The sequence below is a fragment of the Gambusia affinis genome, linkage group LG17 (assembly GCF_019740435.1).
Source record: "Gambusia affinis linkage group LG17, SWU_Gaff_1.0, whole genome shotgun sequence".
NCBI classification, from domain to species: Eukaryota; Metazoa; Chordata; class Actinopteri; order Cyprinodontiformes; family Poeciliidae; genus Gambusia; species Gambusia affinis.
This window is the reverse complement of record NC_057884.1, coordinates 11796545-11820359: the sequence shown is the minus strand read 5'-3', so window position 1 is coordinate 11820359 and position 23815 is coordinate 11796545. Positions and strand designations below refer to the sequence as shown.

Sequence of the window (23815 nt, the reverse complement as noted above, 5' to 3'; positions counted from 1 at the left end):
TGTGCCATCCTCTCATCTTTTTCGTTCACATTATCTTCCTTTACCCCTCAACCACCATCTCCAATTCCCCTTTTTTGTGCCTCTTGCTCTCGCTTTATTCCTATCATTTTCCTGTGCCAAACAGCACATTTCCTGTAACAATTATTCCCTCACTAAACACCACATCCCTTTTGCAACAGAGTTCTTAAAAACTGAATCTATTAACATGACTCAGTTTTGTGTTCCACGCGAGTCTGTGAGCAAACGCACATGTATGTTTTCCACGTTGTTTATTAGATTAAGAACCGAGGGGAATCCCAAACAGTTGACATGGTGCAACTGGTGGGCATCGGCGGTATGTGGAAATGTTTATTACTATATGTAAAGGTCATTTTTATATATGTTTATTATATGTGGTTAAGTTTATTCAGTTAAAAATGTTAACTACAGAAAAACATAACTCACTTCCAAATCATAGTGCAGCAAATAGAGCGGCTGTTCCCGCCGCCTTTTATCAAATGCCTTTTTTTTTTATATATATATGGCAAGAGAATTTAGAGACCCATTAACTAAACAGTCAGGATTTCAGACTGTGGCAGGAAGCCAGAGCACCCGAAGAGAAACCTGCAAACAGGAAACTACTTTTTGATATTTATATAATTTAATTACAAAATGTTTCTTTGATATTTGCTTAAAGTAGTTTTGGCCCTAGTAGCCAAAACTACTTTAAGCAAAAGAGAGCGGAGAAGACATGGGGCAAAGGTCAGCGAGTCATCTTTTTGGACTATGGGAGGAAGTCGGAGAACCCAGAGAGAACCCACTAATGCACTTGGAGAACATGCAAACCCATGAAGACAGAAGAACCCAGGCAGGGAATCAAACCCAGGGAACGGTCTTATTCACAAAAATAAATGTTTTAATCACACTAACGGAATTTAGAGAGCTATTAACTGAATAGTTGTGATTTCAGACTGGCAGGAAGCCAGAGCGCCCGCAGAGAAACCTGCACACAGGAAACCTGTCAAATCTTTTTACCCTTGTGTCCCATAAATTCAAGTCGGACACATGTTTGGTCCCAGTCAGATTTCTTCAGCCTCAACATGGCTACTAATTAGGTCTTCTAGGATTTTTACTCCTTCTGAATTTAATATTTTTAGCTCCTTTCCAAAGGCACCTTTATCATCTTCCAGAGGAGGGGCTGGAGAAACTGTAACATCAGGAGTTTCATCATTTCTTAACTTCTTGTAAATGTAAATCAATACATTTTGGGACATGTCTTCACTGCAGTCGCTGTCTGCAGTGAAGACATGCTCGTTGTCAGCCTTCACGGTTTGTTCTCCTTTTATTGAATAAGAGTAGAACTTGGCTGGCTTTGAATCCCCACAGATAATCGAGGACAGGTGGTACCTCTCCGTTCCACATTCACAATCTGCAGGCACATCCATGGTCTGATTGGCAACTACTTGGTGTGTCCTGCTCGACCTATGTAGAAAAAACACCAGCACGTTGTTATCAGCCAGGCAGTGTTTTCTCTGTAAGGCTGACCCGCAGCCTGAACACTGACGTTTGCCCCCCAAATTCAACCAACTGTTAAAAAGTGAAACTAAGTCGGTTGGAAATGTTGCCGGTGGAAGGGCAACCAGGGGGGCGTTGCTCAGTAGCTCAAGGAAAGTGGTTCCACAGTTTGAGCAAGAGTTTTTGTTGTATAACCCTCTATCTGTGTCACCGCCAAAAGAATCCAACCAGACCAACACGGACTCCAGCAAACATTTGATGTCATATTCCCTTCCCACGTCTGATGATAGTGTCTTCTCCCTCAGCTTCATCAGAACTGGGGGGAGAGGTCTTTTTGAGAAAAATGTTTCCTGGGCTGACGCACAGCTGAGAGGATGAGACTCGCACAACACGGTATGGACGATGCCTCCAGAAAAGCCCTTTTCTGAGCGAGACACCTCCTGGTGACGCTCAGGTTTAGGACACTCTGGAATGTAGCATTCACCCAGCTGTTGTGGAGTTTGCTGGAGAACTTAAAGAAGTTCTCCTCCATTTGTCCTTGTCCTGCAGTTGCTGTCCTCCCTACATCTGGGATAACCGAGCCAACTCTATGTTCTGAATTAACATCCAGGGAACAGTAAACCTCGAGCACAACGGTAATCTTAGCATTTACAGACATTTTTTGGGACAAATTAATGACTCCGTTTTCGTCTGAATTATGTTCCCCGTCCAGGGAACTTGATATTTGAAAGACGCTTGTAAAAGTGCTCTTCAGAGAACTCTTGTCTGGAAAGGAAAGCGATGGAACCAACGAAACCAAAGCTTGTGCTGTCACTTCAGCCACAGCTTCGGCTGTGAGGTCACCCGCAGACAAATCTTCCCCATCCGGGTTAGATTTTTCTGTGACTGTATTCTCACACTCACTGTGTACCGTCGTCTTTGAACAAATTTCCCCAGCCAGGTCAGTTTGTTCGAAGACAGTACCATTCTCCTCGGTACTGTCTTGTACAGTCTCAGTCACACCAATGTTTGGGATCCCACAGACATTGGTCAGTTGTTCAGAGCAAACCTCCCCAGCCGGGTCGGTTTGTCCAGAGACTGTACCGTCATCCTCTGTACTGTCTCGCGTAGTCCTAGTTGGGTCAGAGTCTGAAACGCATACATCCGTCCCCTTTTCAGAACAAACCTCCCCAGCCAGGTCGGTCTGTTCTTTGGCATTGGATGGAAGATCTTTCCAAAACAAATCATCCTCATCATCCTGATTATAACCTTCGCTAGAATCCTTCCCTGGAAAGTAACGATCATACACTTTCTTCAACCCCGTGGTTGCAGCATATCCAAGCGGGATAAACAAAGGAACGAGCGCCTTCGAAACACTAAACGTTATTTCTCTGCACAAATCTGAATCTCCAGGAACTGACTGGATCTAATTGATATTTTGAGATTCACTGGACTTCTGGCACAACGTCTTGCTTCTGATCATTGCTATGGAAACGATCAGATCAGTTCTGCATTACTCAAGCTGACATAAATACTTTAATTAAAAGTAACATTTTTTATTTATTTAACATGAAGAAATTAATGGATTTGTATACAATTTATTTTTTGCATTTGTGGTTTTCCATACCTGCTGTGGTATAGAAAAACATAATTTTTTTTCTTAATGTCTGACATTCCAACAGACTTTTCCAACCTTCACCGTTTTCTGTATTTGGTGAGTTAGGATTTGTCATCCATCTCCTGTCTCCATTCTTCTGCCTACTACCTACATTTAACCATGACAACATCTCTGTCTCCTGGTATATATAATGCATTCTCATTTTCGAAGGAGGAGGATAGTTTTCCAGGTAGTTAATTGTAATTTATGTCATAAATTCCAGAGTGACTAGCAGGAAACCACTAAGAGATTGTATTGAAAGCCAAACTGCCTACAGAGGAGGCTTCAAGGTTTCCCTGGTTTGTCTATTAAGGCTCTACATGAAAGAAGGTTTTTTTTTTTTGTTTTTTTTTTACGAACAGGCTTTATAAACAGTCTTCACCAGCTCACGTTTGTGGTAAATCTGATGAGATGGGAATACAGCAACACAGAGGTAGAAAACAAAGAGCACAGTGTGGTTAATATGATGGCTTCCATCAAGTTATCTGGAAGACAAATGAGGAAAGAGAAAGTTTATGTCTGCATTAGGAAACAAAAACCAAAATGGATGAAAAGAACAAATCAACTCATGAAAGTGAAAGTTGATTTTTTTTTCCCCTCTCCCATTCTGTGTTTTCACATGTTTTCTTGTTCCTTCTCTCCTTGTGTCTCTCTTCTTGCTTCCCCTAGTATGTTTTCCTACTTTTCTTTCCCTACAGTATAGCGAATACCTATACCTATGCTGTAAAATGTGGATTGTTGTAAAAAAAAAAAAGGGGGTGGGGGAAGAATTAAATGTTGCTGCTGGAATCCAGGAATTCCAGCAGCAATAAATGCCTTCTCCATTTGGCCAATTTCTGTTGTTGTAATCTGCAAGTGGTCTATCCTGTTGCTTTTAATTTACTATGTGTGCACCGACACCCCTTTTTATTCACATATGGCAGTCTGCTCTCCATGTGGTTTATTGATTTGATTTGTTAAGCAGTCATTGATGGATGAATGTGGTTCACTCAGTGCATAATTTGTTTGTTTGTGAGCAAATGTGTGACTGCTTCCATGTTTGCATCTGGAGTGTTACTTGGATAAAAAAAAAGCCTCTTGTTTGATCCTTAGTATTTCCTCTTACTCTTTTCTGTTACTCTTGCTTTTTTATCCCAACCCTCTACCACCCACTTCCACACACAGTTGTGTACATTATTCGTGCGAAGCCATTGACTGCCAGGAACCCTTAATCCGCAATGCAGAGCTAAAGTGCAGTAGCCCTGGTCGCCACTTCTACAACGGAGACCGCTGCACCATCTCCTGCAACTCAGGATATGTCCTGCAAGTCCACCAGGAAGACAACATCATCAAGACCCAGGTGAACACACTACTACCTATGTGCACTTAATGGCAGTTGAATAGCTTTATGCACAAGGAGGCACAAGAATGCTAAATTGTGAACATGCTTACCCCTGGGTGCAAGCACATTTTTTCCAGCAGATGGAGCATGCATGGAAACATAAATTTATGAATGCCTCTATACACATGCACAGGGGCAAACTCAAGCACACAAATGTCCACTGAGAAAAGGTGCAAACAAGCTTGCTCCCTTCTCTACTCTCAAAACTCTGCATTCTTTTGTCACCTGTGAAAACTAGGCTTGGCAGGTCCAGCCTCCAGGGAGGGTGACATCATAAAAATCCATGTAGATCAGTGCACCAGTCTCCTCCAGCAAATCTCTCATACACTTAAAATCACACATATGTGTACGTGCACATCCACTTATTCTCTTCAAGCAAAGACGTAAATGTGTGTAGTCTTCTGCTAAGCATACTGCACCATCACCTCAGTCACTTTGCATTGCTACTCCGTTGGGACAATGACATCATAGAGTACTGTCTGCTCTCTCTCCCTTGCAGGCATCTGTTAAAGGGCAGACACTTGCTACCACAAAATGGCATTCATTAAATGTCTATGCGTAGATAGGACACACATGTGATAATCACAGTAATTTAAAAGCAGTTTTTTCCACAATCAGGACATGGTAACAAGGCACACAAAGATATACATTAAGGATCAGAATAAAGCACAGTCTCTTTTAAATCTAGGGTTTATTGCATCAAAGCATAATATAAGGATCATAATGGAAATTAACAGCACCTAATGTACTGTTTAATAACTGTGATCAACTGGAATGTATGTGTGATTGAATTGAAATTATTTATTGTTTTGTAAAGTTCCTCTAGGTTATATTTGGTTTAAATTGGTGCTATATAAATAAACTGAATTGAATTGAAAGACATCCACAAACAAACAATGTATGAGATTAATCTGTAAAGATTATAAAGCAATTTAATGTATTATGAATGTAATGTCCATTATTCTACAGGGACATCAGGAATCACAAGGAGATGGTAGCTACAACAGCTGCTTGATATCCTGGGATTAGATGAGAACATCCTCCCAAAAGTCAGACCATGCTGTGCTCAGGGAAACTGCAAATAATGTAGTAACTACAACTTAGACTCTACAGATTGTAGTTACAAAGTTTATTCTTGAAGTTACACAGCATATTCAGAAAGTAATTGATAATAATAAATATTAAGTTTAGTTTAGAGCTGCCAGGAGAAACTTTGCCTGTAAAACGTTAGCTTTCAAAAGGTGCTTTTCCACTGGCAAGTCTGGATCCAACTGGTTAATGTCTGCTTTAGTTGTACCCCAGTTTACAGGGTCTCAAGGGCTGTGAGCATGTAGGAACTTGGGTTGTTGCTCTGGTCATTTCTCCCATTATGTTTATAGCAACACTCAGCAATGGAGAACCTCGAGGTTGTGCTTTTGATATACTCAAACCTAGATGTATAATTTTTGCCGTACATACATTAATTACCAGCTCAGCATAGTGAAAACGATTCAGATTAGCTGATTATTTTGCTCTAGTGTAGAAGTGACCAATGTATCTGTTTGGCTAATATGAGTAGCTCGTTGTTTGGTGAAAGACCAGGACAACATATTGACACAAACCTCTCAAGTATGGTGGTGGAGGAATGAGTCAATCACAAACTCTCTGTAAACCAGCACAATCTAGAACCACTGTGAAGACATTTGTTCATCAGCTAAATGTGTGCCCAAACTGGTACATAAAGTAATGACCGTGATCATAAAGGCAGCAGCAACTCCACAAACTAAACAGTTGTAAAGGAACAGAAGTACATTTCTCCACATTAACATTAGACTTATAACCATATGAAATAAACCCCTATTTTAAATTACTGCTGAAGATGTAGAGTTCACCTCTTCATTGTTAAATAAATAAAATGCTTAGGTATCAATACAGAAAATTTGCAATACAAGAAAATGTACTAAAAAAAAATCTTGTCTGGTTTGGTTTGGAGAAAAAAAAAAGTACATTAATATCGTGTGTGCGTGTGTGTGTCTGTGTACAGCTCAAAAATAGTGTTGTAAAAAAATGAACATATTTTTGTTTGACTTTCATCCCAGAAAGTGAAGCGCAGATTTGCTACATATTAATTGAAAGTTTTTAAGCATTTATTTTTTTGTGATTTTGATAACTATGGTTTACAAATAATAATATTACTGATAAAAAAAAATAGCATTGTTTCAGTAAATTAAAGCTATACATAATGTCAATTAGAATGTATATATTTTAAACTAAAATATCAGGATTGTGTAAGGTATGTTCAAGTTCTGGTCAGGACAGTTTGCCGGCTAATACCAGCAATACCCTTATCTTTAAACCAACTTTTTGTAACTTTGACAGTGTGCGCAGGTGCCAAGTCCTGCTTGAAAATAAAATCACCATGTCGATAAAGGGTCAGTGAAAGGCAGGGTTAACTGAAAGCAAAGCTGAAAAACAGCTGCAAAAGGACATGGCACCCCGACTCATGACTGACTATGGAAACTTCACATTCATTGGACTTTAAGCAGGAGGGGTTCATTGCCTTACTTCCTACAGATTCTGGGACCTTTATTTCCAAATGAAATAAAAACTTTACTTTCATATGAAAAACTGACTTTTTACTACTAAGCAACAGTCCAAACCTCTTTCTTCTTAGCTTTAGTAAGACAGTTCTGACATTGTTTTTGATTCAGGATTGGCTTGACACGAGGAATGTGACATTTGTAGTCCATGTGTGGGATTTATAGTAAGATGGCTCTTCATGCGCTGATCCCAGCCTCACTTCACTCTTTGAGAAGCTCCCCCAGATTCTAGAAAATATTTTGCTTGACAATACTTTCAGATGGAGTTATCTCAGTTTACAACAGTCTAATTTTCTGAGACATTACATTTGGGGTTGTCATTGTCTGTTAGTCATAATAATCAAATTGGCAAGAAATAAAGGCTTGAAATATTTATCTTCAAATCTAATATGTATTTTAAGAGATCCACTTTCTAAAACGGGACAGAAGAAATCGCAAACATTTTCACAATATTCAAAAGTTTTACCCGTAGTTGGATGTGTCAGTGTTCCTGTGAGGCTGCTATGAAGGTCAAAGTTCAGAGACTTAATAAAGCAACAGTGGAGTGAACCTAAACAAGGGAAGAGGGAATATTTACTTTTTGGAGTTTGGCTAGGATCTTTTTAAATTTAGAAATAAACCTTGGGATTTCAGTTTTCTCCAAGACAATTGTGCCGTTATACAGTTGTGAAGGTTTCATATCCTAATGCTTGCAATAGTTCTCTATTAAGTCTGCACATATTTCTAAATCCATTATGTTTTTGATTGACAGGGCGCCATGTAGCTATTAATCAATGTCAGCTCATTTTGGTGGTACATTATGCTTTTTAAAGATGGAGACACAGGAATATACTGTGATAGTGAAGCAGAAGGAGCAAGGAGAGAAAAGAAGAGGAAGCAGAATTTTGCTAAATATCATTTGCTAGATATTCAATTCAAGGCAGAAGGTTAAGGTTTGTTACAAAGGATGATAAAAGAAAACAATAGTATAAAAAAATACTCTACACTTTTTTCCAATTTGCTTCCATGGGGAAAAAAAAACAACTATTCTGTTAGATATTTTTTAAATTACTCAGCAGATATTGAAAGGCATTTTCTTATTTCTGCCAAGTTCCTGAATACACAGATGTGAATTAGTATATAAAGTCGATCTTTGTGTAGCTTAATCTCAGCATAAATGTCTTTTCTGTGAAAGCAGTTTGAGGTCAATCAAAAGGAAAAAACATAATGAAAACTAAGGAACTCAATGGATAACGTAAAGTTTAAAATATAATCATGTTAGAAAATAATATAAAAGCTCTAAACACAGTGACCACAATTCAATGTCTACATTATAACTTTAGCACAGTCACAAAGCTAACAGATATTGGATTCCATTTAAATTCATAGGCTGGCGAAGGAAAGCATTAATTAAACAAACTGGGAAGATTCTCATGGAAACTACAGCGATTCCCACTCAGAATGGGGTATTCGTGAACATCTGTAGATTCAACAATTAGTTATGCATTTCATAAATCTGGCCTTTATTGAAGCATGGCTAGAGCAAAGGTATTTTTGACAGAAATTCAGAAAGTTCTGTCTGGCACATGCCATGTTGGGGGCACAGAAAACATGTGTCAGAAGATGATTAAGTTAAAAATTTAACTTCTCAACATACAAAATGTTATGTGGTAAAATTCTGCATGGATTCCACACTTTTCTGAGTTTTAAAATTTGATTCTTAAAAAGCGCATTTAATCTTCCTTCCGCTTCACAATTATTTACTACTTTGCTTTGGTCTATCACACAGAAATCTAAACAAATCACTTTGAAGTATTTATTGCAATGTGAAAAAAGGTCAAACTGTTAGACATAAATACTTTTTGCAAAGCACTGTAAAACTCTGAAAAAGGAAGTTTTAAACAAAGTATTTAATAGTACAAGTTGGCATTTAATCATTTGTATCTTTCCGTCTTTTGTTAGTCATTAGTCTGTAAAACCACAAACTTCCACTCTAAAATTTAAACGTGCAGTGTTAGGCACAATCCTGTTTCCTTTCATTAGCCCATTACATTTTTTTTCACTGATGACAAAGTGGTTCTGGGAAAACCACCTTCTTAGTTTCTATCTTGAGCACAAATCTCTTCCCTTCACATGCTTGATTTGTTTGTGTGTGTTTCACGGCTGTACGTTTTTTTTCCTACCTCTCTCTCTCTCTTTGAAGATGCAAAGGAACACTAAGTGCTGCTGCTGATCAAGTTACATCATCTTCATACTGAACTATTCTTTAAGACATTTTACAGCCTTGAACATTACATTTTAAAAAGTATTTCCTGGCCTTATGTAGTTTATTTTACATTGTATTGTCTCCCCAATATGAATCCAACTTAGGTGACAAATTTCCTGTGCTCTTCCGTAAAGTAACTCATAGTGTGAACCTCAAGACATGAAGCAGTAAACTCATGTGCTACATTTCAGATGTAAATCAATATCCATTAAAGTTTAATTTTAAGATACAGTTGTTATGTGTTTTTTGAGTGCACGACAGAGATGTTTACAAGTCGCCTTTTTCCTTGTGAAATTTAAAGTCTTTAAGGGGCAAGTCTGAAGGAAGGCAAATTCAGAGAAAGCCCACCTCATCAAGTCCTTATTTTTTTAATTTAATTTTTTTCTCACTCAGGGCTGTAGAATTTTGTAATTGTATTGGGAAGTCATTGTTTACATCAACGTCTAAAACTAGAAGACAGGCGGGGCACAACCTGGAGAGGTCCATCGCACATTTAAATGATTTGTTCTTAATTCGAAATGGTAAAAAATGTTTAAACTGAAGGTGTTAATTACAACATAATGAATGCTGACAAGTGTAGTGAATAGGTGAATGTTGAGCTTCTACATGAAACAGAAAGTGCCTTTATATTGATATTTACAGTCAGAAATATTCTTAATGATGCATTGTGCTTAACGGCGAGAGAATTAGAATGTCAGAGGTAAGTTAGGTTAATTTTTTTTTCTGCAATGATCCAAAGTAATTTAATGCAGTTGTTCACTCAGTTGTAAGTTAATGTTATCATTACTGTGAAGCCACTGAAAACATGACGAGAATTTTATAAGTCAAAATCCACCAATAATAATCCACTAAAAATCAAGTTTATCCTTTCACGGTAAGAAATTTATCTATGGATAGAAACAAATATTAGAATGATGCTCTGACATGTTCACACACAATGTTTAGTGTAGTGCACAGAAATAATTTTTATATATATATAACCATTGCAAATTAAAAATCCTTTTTGTAATTAAGGACCTATGTTTGCATATTAAAAGTGACTTAGGTCTAACTCTTTCCATTAAATATTTAGCACAAAAGCTTTTAAAGATATCATATTTAATGGACCAAAAATATTAAAATGAACTATTTTTCTCCTTAGCAGCAGTCGTACGCTTTTTATGTGATTGACCAACATATTTGACATAACGACATCTGCCAATCAATCCAGTGGGTTTGTTAGAAACTGACGAATTGGCAGTCGCAATTTGTCCTGAAGGAAAACTGGAGGAACTGAACCCACTTTACCTCCAACAATGTTGTTGGAGTTTATCATTATGAATTAGCTGCGGTCATAGAGACTTGGTGAAAAGTAATCAGAAAAAATTGTTACACATTGTCAGTGGGGAACGTGCGATTAATTGATGTGAGTTATCTTGTCGTAGGTAGCGTCATTTCAGTTGAAGATTAATAGGGAGAAGAAGATAAACTATACACAGCATAACTTTCAATTTTGCTTTCACTTTTCAAATGCAAACTGTTTTGTTTGGTGTGTTTAAAAATAAATCCATATACTTCACAATAAAATATGGGACTATAGTGTGACGAATATAAAAATGCGGTCTAGGGATGCATTTGCAAGGCACTGTATGTTGGACTTGAGCTATTTTGGCTTTATTTTTATTTCTATGGAAGCAGATTTTTTTTTTTTCTGATAGTTCTTTGTGCTTTACTGTGTTGGTCATTGTCTCAGCTTTTACAATTTCATGGAATTAACAGACTAGATAATTATTTTGTTTTAAAATGATCATGAACACTTTCCTCCTGGAAATCGTCCAAACTCTGGAAATGTTTTATAGTCTTTCCCCGAACCATGGCTTACTGCAGATTCTTTGCAGAGGTCTACACATATCTCCCTCTACTAAATTGCCTGTTTATAGTCCTGGAACACTGTGTGAATTGTGGGACACAGATGTCTTTCTTCTCAGCTTTATCCAGTTCATTAATTTTCCTACATCCGAAACAAAGAAAGTGTTGCTTCTCACAAATGACAGATCTTGTCAATAAACTTTCAAATACTAATGAATCATGGTTCTTATGGCATATGGTTCTTATACGTAGAATGAAAGGATTTCAAGCCCTCTGTAACTGAAGGTACAAGAAAAAGAAATGGACGCAAAGTAGAAGCTCTAAAAGCATCATCTGAACAGGAGCTTTAGACTCTCAGATGGCACTTTGGGATAAATACAATGTTTAAAAAAAGTCACATGTGCTTGAGAGTTCCTGTAGCTACAGGTTTTACCCCCTAAGAAGTCCGTATGCTATTTATTGTTTTATTGCACTATAAGGGCCCTTAAGGCCCATTTTGAAAAATCTGATTGTTAGCCATGAAAGCAACAATCGTAAATGTATATTGTCTTACATTTCCTAAATTATTGGTGGTGGTGTTGGCATTCCTGAGTGCTCTTCTCAGTTTATTAACCCTCAATAGTAATGAGCATTTTTGTACTGTGATAGTTTTTTCATAGATATTTTTAGAAATAAACTTATATTCAACTAATAAGAATACATTTTGGTTTTGTTGCTACCTATCTGTGGTTCGATCTTTGTGGAGTCGTCTATTAACAGACCTTTCGGTGGAACATGACTCCAATTTTCTCTAAAAAAAAAAAATAAAAAAAAAAATCACCAATTCACAGATTTTATAGTTATACACATTTTTAGAGGGAGTCTCAAGCATTCGAATATTTTGACTACTTGTAATTGTATTTCTTGATCTCTGTAAATACTTTAAATTAGGCTTTATCTTTCTAAATTTCCATAACATTTGCAATTTGATCTCCAACTTCGCCAAACTGGCCACTTTACCAGCATTAACAAGTCACAAATCCCATAGCATAAAACATGGCATAGAAATACCATGTGTACCACACATAGAGACTACTGAAATGTATCTAGTCAGTTGTTGCACAAAGAAACCGATAATTAATTACTTGATCCCATGCTGTGGTGCAGAAGCTCTGTCTTCACTAATGAAGACTCATTCAGCTCAGCATGCTAAATGATTGGAGTGGATGAGTTGGCAGCAAACTTGGCCTTATTTTCTGATTAAGCAAGCTAATAATTAAATTACCACAATCATGGACTGTGTATAAAGTATTCTTAAAACCCAAGATAGTCAGGCAGTCATTTAGTACGGGGGAAAAAAGACAGTGACCACCCACCAAATTCTAATTTAATTAGTCCTTGCATATTAGCGTATAATAAACTGCACACTCTTCACACCAATACACAAACGCCATACAAAATGAGGGTGCATTGCAAAAGAAGCAGGAACTTAAAAGATGCAACTAGTTTGATGTTTCACAGAATTGGATCAATTTCATCATGTTCAGGACCTTATAAAATGTGTTTTTGTTGTGCTAAAATTGTAATAGCAGTTCCAAACTTTTTTAAAGCAATCAAGGATCACTTTTTCTTCACATAAATAATTTTGATTCAATTAATTATGATTCTGCTAAGATAAAGACAAAGTGAACTATTTTGAAGGCTTTATATTGTAACCATAGTTCTTAAATCATATTCTTATGCAACAATAACTTTTTTGAATTATGTCCCAAACCTCATCTTGTATATTTAAGCTATTAAAAACTACCACAACCTAGATAGTTGACAATTTACTGAGCAAAACCTGGAAGCATGTCTATTTCTGGGTACAGTATAATTCTGAGTAGCATGCTTCTTTCCTGACCTCTGCTTTCAGAAGATTTATACTTTGTGATTGTGTGCATATTCTGAGTAAAAAAAAAAAATGCTTTCCTTCAAACCAATCCCACAGAACATAAATCATTCTGTCTGGTTGGGGAGCAGAAGTTTTCAAACTTGCTACTAGAAGAGAAACAGATGGCATTATCTGCTTTAAAATGATTTAAGATTATCAAGGTCTTATATAAAACGTGGACACAATATAAGTTCTAGATTGCATTTTCTTTGAATCCATTTTGTTACATTTTGAACATTGTTTGAAGTGTAAACAAAAATCAATGAACACACAGACTACAACCCCCAATCACTGCAATTACCCAAACTTCAAGCTCCGACAGATAAACAACATGCATGGTAAGCACATATTAGAAACATGTAATTTTCTTTTTTCTTTTTTCAAAAGATGAAAAACTACAGTATGTGAACTACCATCTTTCGGACTTTGTGTGGTGGCTGTTATCATCTTTAAATTAACCCCTGAACTGTCACATCCAAAATGCTTACATGTCAGACAAAGGCTCTATAAGGACTCCAGTGTCCTCAGAGTGATAGAAGGTTAAACCCAATTATCATGACTATATTCTCTCCTTACGGTATTAGTTGAACTATGAGCTATTGCTGGAGCTTCAGTTCACAATCCCTGCAGAGCAGATTTCCTTTTGATGTCCGTTTGTGTTTGGCTGCTCTCATGTCTATCTTGACTCTGACCCCTTAACATGATTGACTGTTGGTGACAAAGTAATTGTCAGGAACTTATTCATCTCACTGGTGTTTGCCATTTTTCTTAAGTTACTTATTTTCACCAGATTGTTAATTCTATGAACTGACAATCTGCTCAAGTCTTGTTTCAAAGTCATGATGAATAGTCTCCTCCTAGAAATTCTTTTGACCCTGTAAAATTTATAGTCTTTCCCTGAATCATCCCTCACTGCAGTTTTTCCTTCTTTTTTTTTTGAAGAGGCCCAAACATAATTCCTCTCCCTAAATAGTCTATTTATTGTCATGAATAACTACAGAAATTGTGTGATACAAATGTCTGTATCAAGTGCCTAACAATGCATAGTGCAGTGACTCCGGCTCTTCATGTTTATTCAAGGTTTGTTGTATTTAAAATGTAAATCATCCTTTCTTCCGATATGCTTGCATACTATGTGGTTTATGCACTTTTTTTTAAAGACAGTTTTACATTTTGTTGTTTCTATCTTACTTGCAAAACCTTGCACACCAGACACCATTTATGCAAATAATCATGCTTTAATTCAGCATTTGAACACCACATGGATTTCTTTCATGCAGATTTTGCTCAAAACATCAAATCATGAGTGAGTCACTCACCTCTTCATGCAGTTATTTTTCATGCAGCCCTCACATGCAATGCATATGGTACTTTGTTGAGTATCCAAATTATGGATGGAGCTTATTTATTTCCAGGGAATCGGATACTGTTATTTGGTATCATATAATGAAATCAAGATGAAAGGCTGCTATTATTAGGGAATAGACATGTAATCTTACTGAGCCCAACATTTTTAAGCTTAAGGTTTAAAATGAATAAACATAAATAAACTGACCCAAACATGTAACACGTAGTCTTACTGATAGGCTTCCATTTTTACCTTTCTTTTTCTGTTAGAGATGGAAAATTGAAAATGATTGACTTTAACAACTTTGTTTTGTGATTTTTTTAAATTTTTTAAAGTTTTCCCTTTGGGCTCAGCTACCAATTCAAGCATCCATTTTTTTATTACACTGTGCAGTTTAGTGGAAGATGATAAAAACAGTTTAGGTTTGGACTATCTAATGCCTCACTGTTTTGCTCATGTTTCTGCAAAATACAAGCAAAACAATTTGCAGCAATCTTGAGGTTTTATTGTTCAAAGTATCATGATTGCAAAATGTACAAAAAATAATGCATTTTATTTGGATAGCACATTTTCAGCAGCAAGCAAAGTCAAAGTGCTTTACATGATTAAAAGAAAAATAAAACAAGCAAAAAATAAAAAATAAAAGGCAGTGCAGTGGCAAAATGAGGGAAAACAATGAAAAACAGACAACAGTTTACAATGTTCCAGGGTTTTCTAATTGAAGGCAGCTCTAAACAAATGGGGTTTTAGCTTTATTTAGCAAATTTCACTTTTTGCACGTTTTTGTACTTTTGGGTTCTACTGCTTACAGAAACAGTCCACATGCAAAACAGATTGTACCTGCTATGGTAGTTATGTTGCAGACACAATCCTGGTTAAACCTTGTTTGACGATCAGGTTTGCACCTGTTTTTATACATACATATAAAAGATCAAGCCCAAAAGCTATACAAGACACTTACTTTCAATCTTTATAGGAAGTAAGGTCTTGACTTTACTTCCTAAAGAGGATAAGGCCTAAAGAGGCCTTATCCTCTTTAGGTTTCAATTTAAACTCAACTCCTAAAAGTTTTTGCCTTATTTCTGACTCTTTCCACTCTGGTCTCGGTCTTGACTTGGTCTGGGGTTAGATGGTCTTGCTTATTGTGCAATCACCGTGTAGCCAGCCTAGGGTTGCAGATGTCTATTACCCACAGGAATAAAACAAATAACTTTGCATACATACTCATTCTTTAGACCAATCTATTTCCTCAGTTAACCTAACATTCACATTGCTGAACTGTGGCAGGAAACCAAAATACATAGAAAAAGGCCACAGATGCTTAGAGAAACTAACAAATGGCACTTTGAAAGGCCACAAAGAAACAGCCATATATGGTCAGGATTCAAACTGTTAGCTTCCTGCCTGCCGCCATACTACTGTGCACATACACAGACATAATCAAAAACAGATGAGGTTTCAAAGCTTCTGTCACGTCATGCTTGGTTATGAACATACTGAGAAATATCAGCCTATTATCAGATAATTTATAGTGTGCTATGCTGAAAAATGGAGCTTGATTTATTTTCCATAGCATTGTGTTGCTATCAGACATGGACGCTTTGCTAGTTCACTCTTTTGTAAATTTTACGTGTTCTTCCGATTTTTATAGTGGAATTTCTTTGGCTTATCCCATTTCCTGATATATTCAACATGTTCGACTAAGTTAAGCTCTGTAGGCTTGTTAAGATTAGAGAGGATGTTTTGTTCCCATAAAAAGTTGAGAAGACGTTGACGTATTTTCATTTTGGCTAAAAACTACCCAATCAAAACTCATAAGATTTTGGAAAACATAGAACAAAAACAAATCAGAAACAGCATAAAACAAGCTCTGAATCCATAGCTATTATATGTTCAGACATTTTTATCAGTAGTATTGACACAGTTTATATTGTTCATGCAAGTATCAACTGTTTAATTCGGTTTTCAACTAAAACATATATTTCTTGAGATTCAATACAAAATAAGATGCTGCTGTGGCATTTTGAACATGCCAAAATGAATGGGTTGTAGACTGAATCAAAGCCATTTAAAAGCTCCATCTATAACAACTTCCATAAGAGTTGTTCTTGAAGATCTATTTGCCTTTTTCTTTAAGTGTGTGTGGCTGCGTGTGAGTGTTTATGTGTGTGTGTTTAGCAGAAGGTGTCACACTTCCTTTAAATCAATCTGTTTTGGGTCAGGGCTGATTGTGCAGTTGGTGGATATCAGTTGTCCGTGAAGCATGACTTGACCTTACATATGCGACTACCAGTTAATTGAGCTGCTGAGTTGCATGTGAGGCTTACTCACATACGGTGAGCTAAGCACTCCAGGATTTGTTGGGCTACATGACGACTGGACAGAATCCTGAATTGCTGTTGTCAAAGATTTATACGATGAGTGAAACACTCCAATATGTCACATCAGTGTGGAAAGTAAAACTTTTGCCCGTCTGTACTTATACTTTGAGTCAAACCTTGACCAACCATTGGAAATTTTAAGAGGTCCTGAGGACTGACAGTAAATGACATAGTTGTAGTTAAACGTCTCTGCCATGTAAAACAAAAGATGTGAAATGCACCATTATATCAATGACGTCTCCTTAAGAATATAAAGAAGTCCTAAACAGCCTACATCTAGACCTATCTTTAATTACTAGGCCATCAATCCTATCTGAAACAGATTTTTTTTAGCATTTCTTCTCTTATTTTCTAGTTGGATTCTTCAGTAACAATAACCTGTACCAATGGGAAGTGGAACAAGCAGGTATCCTGTGAGCCAGTGGACTGCGGTCTTCCAGACAAATACCACGTTCATCCTGCTCATTTTACCTTCCCAGAAGGCACTACATATGGCAAGAAAAGCACCTTTCTTTGTCGAGAACCTGCCCAACTCATAGGTGAGATTCATCTGGTTACTCATAAATGGAAATTTGCTTTAAAAAAAAAAAAGCAAATGTTCTTCATTAATTTATTGTAAATGTATACCACTCACAGCACATTTGACTAACTTAAAAAAAAGTTTACATAGATTACCAGTTCATAAATATATGTGTAAGGGTAAGATTTATGCATATGAATTATTTTAGAGCAGGACATTTTTCGGTTTGGCCCCCAGTACCATATTAGAACACAAATCAGCAATGGATGCCGTAAAGGAGCACAAATACAAGAAAAACAGTTTTTCATTATGTTATGAAACACACTACTATATTTGAATACCATGCTATCTATAGCAAACACTGACCATGTTTTTTTTTTATTTTTATTTAGCCACATACCTTTATACCAAACCTGGATTTTAGAACAAACAATATTTTTACTCATCTTGTTGTTACATATTCTGTGAAGCCATTCCAAGGACCAATTTTAAGAAAGAAAAGTTTATTAAATGTAGATAGGATCTACCAAAAGCCATAAAATGGTGGTTTTGGTTTGCTGACTAGAATATTAGAAAATATTTGGATTTTTCTTTTGTCTTTCAAGGAACCAACAACACTCTTATCTGCCAGGAAGATGGTTTGTGGTCCTTCCCCGAAGCTCTTTGTGAGCTGCGCTGCCCGGCCCCTCCTCCTGTACCTAATGCTGTTTTACAAACAAAACGCTGTAATGAGACGGGCTTAAAAGTTGGCACTCTCTGCAAGTACAAATGCAAGCCAGGCTACCATGTTACCAATAAACCCAAAAGGTGAAAACAAGATATAGTGTTGCAAGTTTTTTCCACCTGAAATCTGGTCTCATAAAGTTTTTTTTGTTTTTTTTTAATTGGTCTTGCTCCTTTCAGACGTGCTTTTAAGCGCCAGTGTACAGAGGATGGCACCTGGCTGGAGGGTGCATGCGAACCAGTGACTTGTGATCCTCCACCACCCATTTTCCATGGCTCATACTACTGTACTGATGGCTTCCGCTTTGACAGTATCTGCAGACTCAACTGCTCTGAATCCGCCGGTAATCGTCAAGGAGTCTCTGTCCATACGGTGAGGTTGCTGCCCTCTTCCTGCAAGCAGGTCTGTCTATCTCTTTCCTCTCTTTCTATTCCTTATTTTTTAAATTATTTTGTTAGGCACATGCTACAGAATTTTCTCCTTGTTTTGGTATTGTTTTTAATTGTATTATTCCCTTCTTGTTCAAAAATGTTAAACTATTTGAATAAGCTAGTTGATCCCTTAAGACTACCAAAAACAGTGTTTAATAGAACGATGAACACTTTTATTTTGTCTAAAAGATGCTATAAAAACAGCTTTTATTGCCATCTTTTACACACTGCTGTGACTGTGTGTTTTTCCCCTTGTCTCCCTCAGCTCTACTCAATTTGATGACATGCTAATTAGATTGCTATTGATTTCCAGAATAGCTATGCCTGCTACAGACTTTTGAAATGTATACACCTTTTAATCTGTTCTGCCTCCCAGGCATTGTTGGTTGGATGCCTGATGAAAATTGTATTGTATTTCTCCATATGCAATGCAATGCCATCTGAATGTCCTTGGCTCTGCACTGTTTGTGTACCGTACTAGTGCGATTGCGAGTATAACTGTTAGTCTGCCATTATGTGCGTTTTTTTTTTTTGTTCAGGGCACAGCCTCCAACATGATCCGGTGCAGAAAGGATGGAAACTGGACAGGGTCATTCCGCCTATGCCCGAACAGCAAAGGCCAATGCTCGTTACCTCAAAACCTGCATTACAGCCTCCAGTACTCTTGCAAGCGTGGACATGGCATAGGTGTGTAACAAGAAAATTATATTTTGTATTGTTGTAGTGTTTACAGTTGGTCTTTGTGTGAATGTGGAAAATCAGATGATGCAATCTAGCATTTTGATGTGAAGATATTCCCAAAATGAAGATAGATCTTTTTTGATAGGTCTGACTTGTACATTCTTTTATGCAATTTATGCTTCTGTTTTAAACATGCACAGGTGAAGAGTGTGAGCTCTCATGCAGAGAGGGTAACAGTGAAGTGGTGATTCTCCCTAGCAACATGACAGCAAATTTCCTACTACGAGAGCACTGGTGGAACCCGCAAAAAGTCAAGGTACGTTTATAACTATGTGTATTTGTGTCTTCTTAATATGTCTGACAAATGCACTTCACAAAGTTCTGTGATCCACAACTCTCCCATCAGGAATTTCTCATCCAGTGCCTATATCCCCGCTGGATTACCTACAATGCAATATGCCAGCTTCCCTGACACATCACCACAAAAATATTTGTCTTTGAAGCATGGCAACCCCTAAAACAATTTGTTATATTCATGACAGAAGGTATGGAAACTTGCTGGCTCCGGAGTGCCTCAAATCAAAAATGGGCTTGGAGAGCTGAGCTTGGAACCACTAAGGTTTCATTACCCTAGATGCACCACAGGATGTTATTTGGGCTCTGTTAGACTCGCATTCAAAAAGGCTGCTTTTGGTTATTTTTAAAACTTTTGGAGGCAAACATTTAATCAGCAAATAAAAAAAACATAGATCTTTTTGGATAGATTAATATTTCACCATAAAATTTTTACTTTAAATTGTATCCATATATAAAATACTACTTAAAAATTTAATGCATTAAATAATATGACTCTATACAGGGTAGAAACAACCATCTATCATCCATACCCGCTTGTCCTTTCAGCACCGTGGGGGGCTGGTGCATTTCTAAAGGGGGAAGATTTGACCATCTATTCACTGATCAGGAATTAGCCTGACCAGTGTCAATATAATTTATTGACACTTACTTATCAATAAATTATATTTCATATGAATTTCTGATATCTGTTTCTTTACCTTTTTCCCTGATATTCAACAGGTTATCTGATTGTCAGATTTAAGTTCGCAGAATGAGCAAAGGATCTAATTTAATTGCAAAATGTTTTGAAATTAGAAATGTATAACAGTCCTCTCATATAAGATAAGAGTTAAAGTGGTTCAAACAGGGAAAATCAAGAAATACAAATAGAAACCATGAAATTATAAACCAAATATATTTTGGAAAAAAAAGACCATTCCTAAACATTCCTAGTCCAATTGTGGAAATGGTATTTCTTCCTCTGTTGTTTCTACACTTAAAAGAAAAGAAGAAAATAAACAATGGTATTTTAAAGTTATCGGCTTGGAATTTATGTTGTCCGTCTTAATAAGTAATGCTATTTCATTAACTCGTTTTATTTTTGTTGTTAGTGACCTGGTTAGACTCATACGTCTTTAGCTCCATGTCCTCCTGTTCCTTTCTCTTTTACTCTCTTTGATGATTATGTGCCCCACACCTCCTCCTCCACACCCCAATCCTTATCAGCAAAATTACTCTGTCGAGGCAGCTGTAGAATTAGTCATTTTCCATATGACATGACCTCGTCTGCGGTGGCGCTGAGATAGAGATCTATTTTTATGTGCTATGAGCGCCCCGGGGATGCTTTCGAGGGTGAGGATCCCATACGTAGCTAGGGGTGAGACCAGGCCACAGTCATGGATTATCATGATTTACGGCCTGACTGAGAAAGAGAGAGAGACAGAGAAAAAGAGGGAAAGTTTGTGAGATGGAGAGAGAGAGAGAAAAATGGAAGAGCAGATAAAGGAAAGAAGAATATGAGTTTCTGGATGACATCATCTGATAGGGTGACGGCGACAAGAAAACCGAGAGAGCTGCAGGATATATATATCCTGCAGCTCTCTCTCTCACTCTCTCTCTCTATATATATATATATATATACATATATATATATATATATATATATATATATATATATATATATACATATATATATATATATATATATATATATATATATATATATATATATATATATATATATATATATATATATATATATATATATATATATATATATATATATATATATATGATAACTAATCTATTACTCACACAGCTCTGTTGTCCTCAGACCCTGTTGTTGTTCTTTCTAGCTACCTTCGGGCCGAGATCTATATTTTACATTGATTTGCTGACTGTACTGAAATAGAAAATACCTTAGTTTGCAGCAACAAAAGAAAAGCATGTCAACTTTGGGAGATATTGGAACATGGTAGGTTTGGGATTTGGACCACCTGAGATCAGCCAGGACTTTGCAGTGGATGGCACTTTTAATTACAAATTACACTATCCTACTTATGCAGTAAACAACATGCTTCTTTCTGTCTTATACCCCCATCCCAGACTCAGGCTTACAGGCATCTTTTTGCAACTTCATGTTCATTTTGGAGGTGTGCCTGTGAACAGTTTCGGAATCACTGAAAGCAGCAATATTTTTTAATCAACTGAACAAACACGTGTTGTCTTGTCTTTCAGAGTATAGTCTGCACGATGGGACTGAAATGGTATCCTCCTCCAGAATTGCTCCATTGCATCAAAGGATGCGAGGTTGGTGCAAGACCTGAGCAATATATTCCTCTGATATATTTTTATTCTTTAACCTCTTGTGGACTGTGAAACATTAAAGGTAGAACATAAAGTTTTATGAGCTGTACTTGGTTAAATTGTTGTAGACAGAAAATTAATTGGCAGATACTGCACAAATAAAACATAGAAAGCATAGGTGAAGACAGCAGTTAGCAATAGAAAATATAATTAGTCCTACAACAGCCTTTTTCAGTAATTTCCAAACACGGAAAATCTTTCAAAATCTTTGTATTTAGCTTTGTTTCATGAAGCTATTAAGTAATCCGTTGAGCTGAGTCCAACTGGATAACCTGATGGGTAACCCAAGCGTTGAGGGCGGGGCCAACCCAATAAATCACCTTACTGGCGCGTTTTGTGCTGATTATGGTTTATGGTGTCCCGATTTGATTTACGGGTCTAGCTGACTAAGGGCTGAAATAGTGACATTGAAGAATGGGGAAAATATAATGTATTGGATTCATCAGCAAATACATTCAGAGACTTCTAAAGACTTCAAAACGCTCAAGAGCCAAACAGAACAAAGCTTTAGGCCTTAAACAAGGTAATGAGAGTCTTCTAGTTTTTGCTCTGTTGTTTCACTCTTTCTGCACTCTTCTCTTCCTTCAATAGCCATTTATGGGAGACAACTACTGCGATCCAGTCAACAACAGGGCCTTCTGCAACTATGATGGAGGAGACTGCTGTCAGTCCACAGTCAAGACTAAGAAGGTAAGTGGCATGCTCATATTTAAAATAAATTATGCTGAATTTAGACTGACTGATAAATCGATCTACTACAAGTTATTATTCTTTTGTCCTAAAGTCTACTCTTGTTCTTTAGTGGAGATTTTGTAATACCCCCAATCCAAAGGCATACATACCCGGTTGATTGGTGACTTTCGATCTCAGATGACCTCTATGATAGGGTTCACGCTCTTACCATCACGAACAGGATTAGATGGAATAAAAAGTGCATGATTTGATAAGAGTCATTTTATTCTGACTTTTTCTGTTTAGTAATTGTTTTTGTCTGTCTGTGTTCATAAGTGAACAAAGGTTACAGTATATCGATGAGAGATTACAGGCATCTCCTAAGGTCACATTCTCCTCATTAGGTACTTCAAAGTAGTCTGTCAGTTCTTAGTCTGCTTTGTATTTATTTGATCAGTTAGAACTCTTCCCTTGTCCTGACATAACTCTGTTTGATTAGTTTCAGAAAGCTGCTGGCAAGATATGTGTTTAGACCGGTTTATTCATGCTTGTTTGCCAGAACAGTTGCATATTTGACCTGACCTGTTTCTGTGAAGTTTGGATGAACTGGGCTGCACTGTTATTCCAAAGGCTGGTAGAATAATATGGATTTTTTTATTTAGCTATGTAAGTTTTCTCTGTCCATGCAGGTTTTTCAGTGGGGAGCCAGTTTAATTTGTCTTTTGGAGGAAAAAAAAAAGTGTTAATGAGGAGAAAAAGTTTCCTTTACTGTGAAGATGGCCACAGAACAAAAACTGAAAACTCCCTATTAGTCAGTAGCTTGTAGAACCACATTAAACACAATGATCACAGTAATCTCCAGCATGACTATCGGTCTCTCACTTTGATGTACAATGATTTTGGCAAACTTTTCTATCTATCATTGTTTCAACTTACCAAGGTTTGTGGGCATTTTACTTATGCACAACTTACAGAGGCATCACCAAAGCATTTAAGTCAGGTTGAGGTCTGGACTTTGACTGGGAGGTTGTAGCACATTGATTATTTTTCAGCTATTCTGCTATAGATATGCTGTTGTTTCATAGATCCCTTTACACTTATATTTGTGTACTTTGAGCAAGCATTAGCTGTTATGCTGTGCTCAGACCAAATGCAATTCATGCATCAGGGGTGTCTGGTTTGCAGGCAAAGTCTATGGTGGACACAGATCTAAGGGCAGTGATGAGATTTGTGGTGTGGTCTCATGCAATTAGCATTGCA

General features: G+C 36.9%; 1 protein-coding gene across 2 annotated transcripts in view; it reads left to right on the top strand.

The window, feature by feature from the left end:
• Positions 1-23815, top strand: part of pappaa (pregnancy-associated plasma protein A, pappalysin 1a) — a 100016-nt gene that overhangs the window by 54565 nt on the left and 21636 nt on the right. The window contains exons 14-21 of one of the 2 annotated variants that reach the window (XM_044144866.1): positions 4295-4469; positions 17180-17363; positions 17950-18151; positions 18248-18440; positions 19039-19186; positions 19381-19496; positions 21755-21826; positions 22475-22573. In XM_044144866.1, coding sequence (XP_044000801.1) covers positions 4295-4469; positions 17180-17363; positions 17950-18151; positions 18248-18440; positions 19039-19186; positions 19381-19496; positions 21755-21826; positions 22475-22573 — 1189 coding nt within the window. Of the gene's footprint in view, positions 1-4294; positions 4470-17179; positions 17364-17949; positions 18152-18247; positions 18471-19038; positions 19187-19380; positions 19497-21754; positions 21827-22474; positions 22574-23815 lie in introns of both variants that reach the window. The other variant, XM_044144865.1, reaches the window with a different exon arrangement.